The sequence below is a fragment of the Elephantulus edwardii genome, unplaced genomic scaffold (genome assembly GCF_000299155.1).
Source record: "Elephantulus edwardii isolate Elephantulus edwardi_28Jun2011 unplaced genomic scaffold, EleEdw1.0 scaffold00001, whole genome shotgun sequence".
Taxonomy (NCBI): domain Eukaryota; kingdom Metazoa; phylum Chordata; class Mammalia; order Macroscelidea; family Macroscelididae; genus Elephantulus; species Elephantulus edwardii.
The window spans coordinates 48,464,788-48,473,998 of NW_006399751.1; the positions used below are offsets into that span (position 1 = coordinate 48,464,788).

General features: G+C 39.6%; 1 protein-coding gene across 1 annotated transcript in view; it reads right to left on the reverse strand.

The window, feature by feature from the left end:
- The window catches only part of MYO3B (myosin IIIB), a 642,969-nt gene that overhangs the window by 333,875 nt on the left and 299,883 nt on the right, over window positions 1-9,211 (reverse strand). Inside the window, exons 21-22 of the mRNA XM_006878970.1 lie at window positions 5,489-5,577; window positions 3,278-3,407 (exon numbers count right to left, since the gene is read on the reverse strand). Of these exons, the coding sequence (XP_006879032.1) occupies window positions 3,278-3,407; window positions 5,489-5,577 (219 nt within the window). The remainder of the gene's footprint in view (window positions 1-3,277; window positions 3,408-5,488; window positions 5,578-9,211) is intronic.

Here is a 9,211-nt window from a genome sequence, read left to right on the forward strand (position 1 = left end):
GACTTGATGGCACCTAACAACAATAACAACAAAAATCTCATGGGAGGTTTCCCATGTTCCTCTCACAAATATGAGCTAGTAGGAAACCTCAATTTAACTGGACAGGAGATCTGAGAAAAATGGATGGAACGTGATGTAAGGTTTCCAGGAGTTTGGAATAGATGAGAAGCTGTGGGGTTTGTTTTGTTATTTTCTTTTGTTCAAATACTTTAGAATTGAGACTTGATAGTAATCAAGTCCCATCAATACAAAACCAAATCTACTTCTATGGAGTCAATTTGAACTCATGACGGAGTCAATTCTGACTCATGACTGCCTTCCACTAGTTTTCTCAGGCCGTAAAACTTTATGGTAGAAGACTGCCCCTCTTTCCCCCATGACTGGAACCTCTAACCTTTAGGTTAGCAGCATAACACAGAACACACTACAGCACTAGATCGCCTTCTATCGGTATAAAGAGAGAAGTTAGTGCCCGACTCTAAATCGTTGTTGTTGTTGTTGTTGTTGTTGTTGTTATGTGCCATTGAGTCACTGGAGAAGAGTATTGGATATGCCATGGACTGATAGGAGAACAAACAACTGTAGATATGAAGGTACAATAAAGTTGCCATTGCTTTAGGGCAAAAGTCATCTCAATAAACCTGTTCCTGATTAAGCATTGTCCAATTCTAGAGTCATGTCCAACTCTAGATTGTTGTTAGGTGCCATCAAACTGAGTACAACTCATACCAACCCTATGATCAAAAGATCTGAGCCCTGTTCTATCCTGTGCCATCCTCACACTTCCTGACACACAAAAGCCCATTGTAGCAGTCACCATGTCAATCCACCTGGTTGAGGGTCTTCTTGTCCTTTGCTGACATTCTACCCTTCCCAGCATCATATCCTTCTCCAAGGAATAGCCCCTCCTAGCAACATGCCCAAAGTATGTGAGGTGAAGCCTCATCATTCTTACCTTCAAAGAGCACATTCTCCAAGACCCATCTGTTCTTTTGGCGATCCATGGAATCTTAAGTAGTCTTCTCCAATACCACAGCTCAAAGGCATCAATTCTTTTTCTGTCATCCTTATTCATTGTCTAGCTCTCAGATGCATAGTATGTGATTGGAAAGACCATGGCCTGAATCAGACACACCTTAGTCCTCAAAATGACATCCTTACTCCTCACTAATTTGCTATTTGTTATTCTATAAATCCTAGTCAACTCAATGCATTTTACATTAACCATTTCAGGAAAAGGAAACAGAGATGTGCTGATTAGTTTTGAAGTTTATTTTAGACTACTTAGTTATAAAGAAAAACAGAAAAGAAAGTTTAGGCTGGTAAAATAAATTGTTATACATAATATATTCTATGATTCTGGAATACAGTAAAACTGATCAGGCAAACATATTTGTTTCCAGTTTTATTTTCTACAGTACCCCTGGCCATTTGTAGGTGGTATGGAGTGCAATTTCAGGGCAAGATTTAGAAAGAGTTACAAGATAAGAAGAAAACTTTATTGTATTTAAAAAAAAAAAAGAAAGCAACAGATAATACCATTTCACTTCACTTTCAGGTGAGTAAAAGAAAACAGGAAAAACTGCAGAACCTAACTTCTTGCATAGCACCACCCAGTGGCCCAGGCTGTGAATTTGTTTTTATTTGTCCAGAACTGCAAATTCTGAAGTTGTGAACGGATTTGACAAGTTGTTACTCAGACTTATAAGAAGGTGTAAATGCCAGCTGAGAATACATTTGAATCGATCTTAAAAGAATACGTCACACATCAATGAATGGCTATGTCTTTGCCTCTGTGCAGAACTCCTGGGAGGTGTAATCTCCATTAGGTAAGCCCTAGTTCTGATCACACCCTGAGCCAGTCATTCTTATACAGTGAGTGATAGGAGTCACTTCCAGGCTGTCTTGAAACAAAGTCTTGAGAAGATAGAGGGCAGCCTTCAGCTAGGCACCTTGCTATTTATGTTTACAAGAGCACACTTTTAGGAAGTTAGGAGTCTGATTTAAACTTTGTTTCTCAGTGTTCAAGAAGGTTATAGACTATGGCTTTTTTTCTTAGCCAAGTTTTCCAATCTTCTGAATGTTGTTAAAAATCCTATCTGGCAGGCATTCTCTGGGGATGCAAAGGCCCTGTGCTAGACACTGGCACCAAAGATTTCAAGAGGGACATGGAAAGAAAAGGAAAAAAATGATAAGGGGCTATCTCTTGTTCTTTTCTTAAAAGCACACCCACAGCTATGTCCAGACATAACTAAATGCACACAGACCTTGTGAAGAGAGCTGTAAGATGACAGAGTTGGCTGCTTAATCAAATGCCACAAAATCCCAGTAAATCAAAATAACTGGATTTAGTTAGAATACATCTGGCAAATTAGTAAAGGCTTTATCTTTGTCTCATGTCAGCTACCTACCACAAGGGCTTATTCAATGACTAGAAATAACCCAACATTAAGTAAAAATATGTGTTTCGAGATAGGAGAATCTCTCTTCCATCACCGTGGAGTTAGAACCAACTCCAAGCTGAACCTCTGTTGGATTTCCAAGGCTGTAAATAGTGTGGGAGGAGAATGTCAGTCTTTCTCCAGAGGACTGGTTGGTGGATCTGAACCATCAGAGATACGTGGTCTTGGAGTTAGCACAGCAGCTCCCCACAGACTAGGCCACCAGAGCTCACAGTCTGGAGAAAGGTAGAGTGGAATTAAGGCCCTGGTGGGAAGTTGATTCACCAGACTTTAGAATCACATGTTGTTGTTGGATACTGTACAGTCAGAACTGACCCGTAGCTGACCATCTGGAGGGTTTTCAGGGACAGTTAATTGCATGAGAGGAGATTTCCCATCTTTCTCCCACAGAGCAGCTGGCGGCCTTCAGGATTACAGTACAGCTTCTTGCCATGAGGCCACCAGAGCTCCCTAGAATCATATACCAATAGGAAGGATCTTGGTAAACCGAGGCCATGCTAGGCTGGTTGACATTAATTAATGATACAACACATAGTTTTATATGTGGAAGAGTGAAAAGATTACAAGGAAAGTGACCAATTCAAGTGTTATGGGGGGTGTGTGTGTGTGTGTGTGTGTGTGTGTGTACTCAAGTCTATGCAATTATAGAATAAACAATCACTTCCCAAAGCTGCTTTTCTTGAACATTGAAGGACCTCTTATTCCTATTTCAAAAAGTTCAACATAGTAGTGCAACCTAACAACATTCCGATTACGACTGGAATCCCCACATGGGCCTGTAGAAGTAGTATGCCCAGTCAGTGGGTTTTAAGTACCTGTTTTGGTCAAAGGGATTGAGAAGAGCTGCTGAAGGAGCTTGTTCTCTGACGTTCTCAGGATCACAACCACATCAGCAGGGAGAGTGTCTCTGTTCTTCTCAAGAACCCCAGAGGCATCATATAATACCTACACCATGAGGAGCAAATAGCAAATTAGCCAAATTCACTTGGTCATTTGTTGGCAACATTGGCAGGTTGTCCAAGGTGAGTCACTAATGCATAGAATTTATCTTGATACAACCACATTTTTTAATCCAGACCATCAGATGAAGAGAAAGGGGGAAAATGCAATTTTTCACAGGTTAGTTTATCTTTGGAGCTCTGGTGGTGCAAAGGGTAAGGAACTGTGTTGCTAACCCAAAGGCAGGCAGTTCAACTCCACCAGCGTCTGTATGAGAGAAAGATGGGCAGTCTCCTCCCATGCGATTTACAGTTGATGAAAATCCTCTGGAGGGTCAGCTATGAGTCCATTCTCACTTGATGGAACATGACAACAATATCATACCTAGGTTGTTCTTTGAGGAAAAGTCTTATATTGTTGTTGTTGTGTGCTGTTGAATTGGAACAACCCATAGCTGACTCTGCAGAAGGTTTTCAGAAGCAGTAAGTAGCATGGGTGGAGAATATTTAGCCTTCTCTGTGGCATAGCTGGCAGATTCTAATTGTGTGCCTTGGTAATTACAGCACAGCTTCTTAACACTAGGTCACCAGAGCTCCCTATCAAAGATTTATGACATTAGAAATGTATTAAAATGCACTGGACTCTTACATGGCATCCAACCTATGAGATCAATGCTATTATAATTTTCATTTTATTGGTGGATATATTGAGACTTGGAGTTAGGTGGAATAGTGTGTCCCTGGACACATGTCTCAGAAGTGGTAGGCAGCCATCAAAACCCAGGCTTTCAAGCTCTAGGCTCTTACCCACTGGGTGCTCACTGTCTCCTGAGGTGCTCAAGAGAGCAGAGTGACCACTCCAGTTTCAGAGCAGCTCTCAGAACTGAGGGGGGATCCAGTCCAGGGAAACTTTAAGGACACTCCAGAAAAACCCCTTCTCTATGAATAAGCTGTGAATAGCAAATGGAATTTTAAAAAGGACAGAGCCCAGAGCAAAAAGGATTCCTTTTCCTCTTAAAATCAAGAAGGTAGGAAAAAGGATGGATGTGAAAGGGTCATAGAAGGACAAAGAGATGGTAAGAAAGGTGAGAGGAGGATAGGAACTAGAAGGCGCAGAGAAGAACAAGAAGGAGAATAAGTAGCTGGGGTGGTTCGGGCAGAACAAAACCCATGTGGGGGGTCAGACATTAATGCTAAGGTAAATGATAAATTTATGAGCAAAACTTGTAATTTCTAACAAAGGTTCAAAATTAGTATAAAGTACTACATAGAATGAAAAAAACAGTCAATCTCCTTGACTTGCATTATAACTACTTTTCAATCAATAAATTTAGTGTCATGCTAGGATTATGAAAGATAATTTTACTAAATTTTGAACCATCAAGATAACTCAAATGGCTTTTATTTCACTTCTCCCATTTTCAAGGACCTCTGCCTCATCAGACCCCACAGAAGCCAATTAGCCCTAACTAAACGGCTCCTTTGAGAGTAATACAAGCAACAAGTTGACTAGAAAACTAGAGAATTTCCTGAATCAGCCACTAATCTGCTTCAGAAAGTTGAAATTGAAACTGAGATATAATTTATGAAAAGTGGTTCAGTTAATGTTGTAAAAGCTCAACATCTGGTCGAGGAAGTAAATCTCCCTCCCCCCTTGCCTCTTCATCTGGACATTTTTTGGGTGTCCATTTAGAGATGTGCTTAAAGTGCTAAAAATTGAGCCCCACTGTGATATTAACCCTCCTCCATTACCTACACATCTCCAAATTACTTTGGAATGTGAACATTAGCAGCTAAACACTGCGAAAAGCTGTAATATGTTTTCTCTCTGGAGAGCTGTCACTTGTAGGCCGAACCTCAGGTGAGAGGCAGATGGTGTCTCTGTGGGCCATCCCAGTGAGAAATTGCTTCAATGCCAGGGGCAACTTTCTGTGAGCAGCACCACTGAGTTTGGGAATTATGATTAGGTGTTCAAAAAGAGTCAAGAAAAGGAAGAAATCTGCAAGCAATTTCATGAGTGCCACAGACAGCATTATGGACACTTTACCTCCGTCAAATTCAGGTTTAATAACTATCATCTCTGCTCACCTTTCCAGCATAGTGCCGAATGCCAAAACACAGCTCCACTCCTTTGGGCCTCCAGAAGTATTTGCTTCTTAGGTTATCTTCAAATTTATCTGCATGAATTTTTAATGTTTAAAAGTTACAATGTGAATTATTAGCTCCATCAAATAAATGTGCTACTATAACTACAGTCACACTAGAACTACTCAATAGGGCTATACAAAATATGGGAGCAGAATGCCTCCTCTTTTTTCCATGGAGCAATGGCTGACTCTTGACCTTTCAAATTGGTAGTCCAACACTCAACCCACTGCACCACCAATGTTCCTTCTTAAGCTGTAAGTTTTTCAAAACCAAAATCAAAACCAATTGCTGTCAATTCTGACTTATAGTGATTCCATGGGCTGAGAGTTGTTTTTGTTGTTATTTGTCAAGTCGGGTTATACCTTTCCCAACTTTAAACCAGGAAGTGCTGTCTTGCTGTGTCCAAACAACAGCTTCTTGGTCTAAGTATGTTGTTCTTGTTGTTTTTAGGTGCTGTTGAGTCAAGTATGACTCACAGCAAACTTAGGAACAACATATCTGAACCCTGTCCTATCCTGTGCCATTCTCACACTCCCTGATACACCAGAGCCATTGCGGCAGTCACTGTGTCAATACACTTGGTGGAGGGTCTTCCTCTCCTTCGCCAACCCTCTACCTTTCTAAGCATCATGTCCCTCTCCAAGGAATAGCCCCTCCTAGTAAAGCAAAGCCTCATCATCCTTGCTGCCAAAGAGCACTCTGGCTGCACCATCTCCAAAACATATTTGCTTGTCCTTTTGGTCATCCATGGAATGTTTAGCATTCTTCTCCAACACCACAGCTCAAAGACATCAATTCTTCGTCCATCATCCTTAGTCATTATCCAGCTCTCAGATTCATAGCAAGTGATCAGAAAGACCATGGCCTGAATCAGACACAGTTTAGTTGGCAAACTGACATTATTACACCTCAATATCTTGGAGGGATCCCTAACTGCAGGCCTTTCCTAGTGTAAGATGTCTCCTGATTTCCTGACTGCTGGTATGAAGAGTGTTAATTCTGAGTACAAGTAAGATGAAATTGTTGACAGTTTCAATATTTTCTCCATCTATCATGATGTTAACTTGTGGTAAGAATCCTTGTTTTCTTGACATTGAGACGCAATCCACACCAAAGGCTGCATTCTTTGATCTTCCGCAATGAGTGCTTCAACTCCCACTCACTTTCAGCAAGCAAGGTTGTGTCAAATACATAACACAGATTATTGATGAGTCTACCTCTGATCCTGATGTCCCTTTTCTCTTCATAGAATTAAACTTCATAAATCATTTACTCAGCATACAGACTGAATACGTATGGAGAAAGGAAAAAAATATACAACCCTGATGCACTACCTTCTTAATTCTTTTTAATTATTATTTTTTTTAGAGAAGTCAGAAGTTATAATTCAGGTTAGTAGCAGAATACAATCACTCAGTCAAGACAGCTTCCAAAATTTGCTCACGGCTTTGGGCGACTGTTAAAAAGTTCTCAGTCTTGCCAATTACGGCTCTTTCCACCCCATTCCCAGGCCTCCGTGTATTTGTTTTTGTTTTTTGGGTTTTTTTTCTTTATTTTAATGAACATTTACAGAGATTTTGGACTTCCATTTATTCATTGCTGCACTTCTCCTTCTTCATTTTTAAACCAGTTAATGTTTCCTTGCTGTTCACACAGCAGCTGCCTGGCCTAGGTATAGGTTTTGCCCAAGCACAATTAAGTGCTCTGGGATTCCTATTCTTCCCAATGTTAATCATAACTTATTATGACCCACATAGTAAAATGCTTTTGCATAGTCAATAAAGCACAGACAGACATTCTTTTGTTATTCTTTACTTTGAGCCAGAATCCATCCAACATCAGCAATGGTATCCCTAGTGCCACAGCCTCTTCCAAATCCTACTTGAACTTCTGGCAGTTCCGTATCTCTGTACTGTTCTAGCCATTTTAAATGATTATCAGCAGTCTTTTGCTTGCATGTGATATTAATGACTGTGTTTGATAGTTTCCACACTCTGCTGGATCACCTCCCTCGGGAATGGGAACAAATATGGATCTCTTCCAGTCAATCAGCCAGACAGGTGTCCTCCAAATTTCCTAGCATAGACTGGTGAGTGTATCCAGGGCTGTATCTGTTAATCCCATAGATTCTTGGGGCCTTATTTTTTGCTAATGCATTCAGTGCAGCATGCATTTCCTCCTTTACTTCCATTGACTCCTGCTCATATGATACTTCCTTAAGTTTTAGTGTCAGTCAATTTTATTTATTTATGTATGTATGCATGTATGTATGTATGTATGTATGTATTTAATTTCGTACAGTAGTTCTGCATATTCCCTCCATCTTATTTTGATGCTTTATGGGTTATTCAATATATTGTCCATAGCATTTTTCAATTATAGCAATATCGCAACTCAAGGTTTAAATTTGCTTTTTAGTTCTTTCAGCTTGAGAAATGTAGAATGACTTCTTCCCTTTTTATTTTCCAGTTCCAGCTCTCTGAACATTCTGTTATAATACTTTGCTTTGTCTTTTCAAGCTGCCCTTTGACATCTTCTGTTCAGCTCTTTTACTTTGGCATGCTTTTCCTTTGTTTTGGCTTCTCAATGGTCTAGTGCAATTTTGAGAGTGTCTTCTGATATCCATTTTGGTGTTTTTTTTTTCCTTTCTCCTCTGTCTTTATAAAGACCTTTTAATTTCTTCATGTATGATATATCCTTGATATCATCCCACAACTCATCTGGTCTTTGATCATTGGTGTTCAAGGCTTCAAAGTTATGATTAAGATGATCTTGAAATTCAGTTGGAATTAGATTCAAGATCATATCTTGGTTCTTGTGGACTTATTTTTCTTCAGCTTCAATATAAACTTGCATGTGAGTAATTGATGTTCTGACCCACAGTCTATCCTTGGCCTCATTGCCAATACTGAGCTTCTCCAACACTCTCTTCCACAGATGTAGTCAATCTGATTCCTATGTAGCCCATCAGGTGAGGTCCATCTGTAAAGTCATCATTTGTGTCTTTTAAGAAAGATATTTGCAATAAATAAATTCTTGAAAATACAAAACTTGATCATTCTGTTTCCAGCTCATTCTATCACTAAGTCTATATTTTCCAATTACTATTCCTTCTTCACTGTTTCCTACTTTTGCTTCCAGTCACCAATTATCATTAATGCATCTTGATTTTATGTTTGGTCAACTTTGGAATGCAAGATGTGGTAAAAATTCTCAATTTCTTCCTCTTTGACACTAGATGTAAGAGTGCAAATTTGAATAATAGTCGAATTAATGATTTTCCTTGTATGTGTATGAACAATATATTATCACTCATAAGACTATTTCAGGATAGAACTTGAAATTGACTTTTTGACTATGGATATAACACCATTCTTCTCCAATTTTTCATTCCCAGAATAGTGTTGTTGTTATTGTTGTTTTTATATGCCATTGAGTTGCTTGTGACTCATAGTGACTCTATGTAAACAAGCCCTAAAACCCTGCTCTATCCTGTGTCAACCTTATTGTCTCTGACACACTTACTCCCATTACCTCAATCACTGAATTGATCCATCTCATCGAGGGTCTTCTTCTCTTGTGCTGTCCCTCCACCCTCCCAAACATGATATTCCTCTCTTCAAGGACTTGTCCCTCCTTACAACATGCCCAAAGTATGTCAGA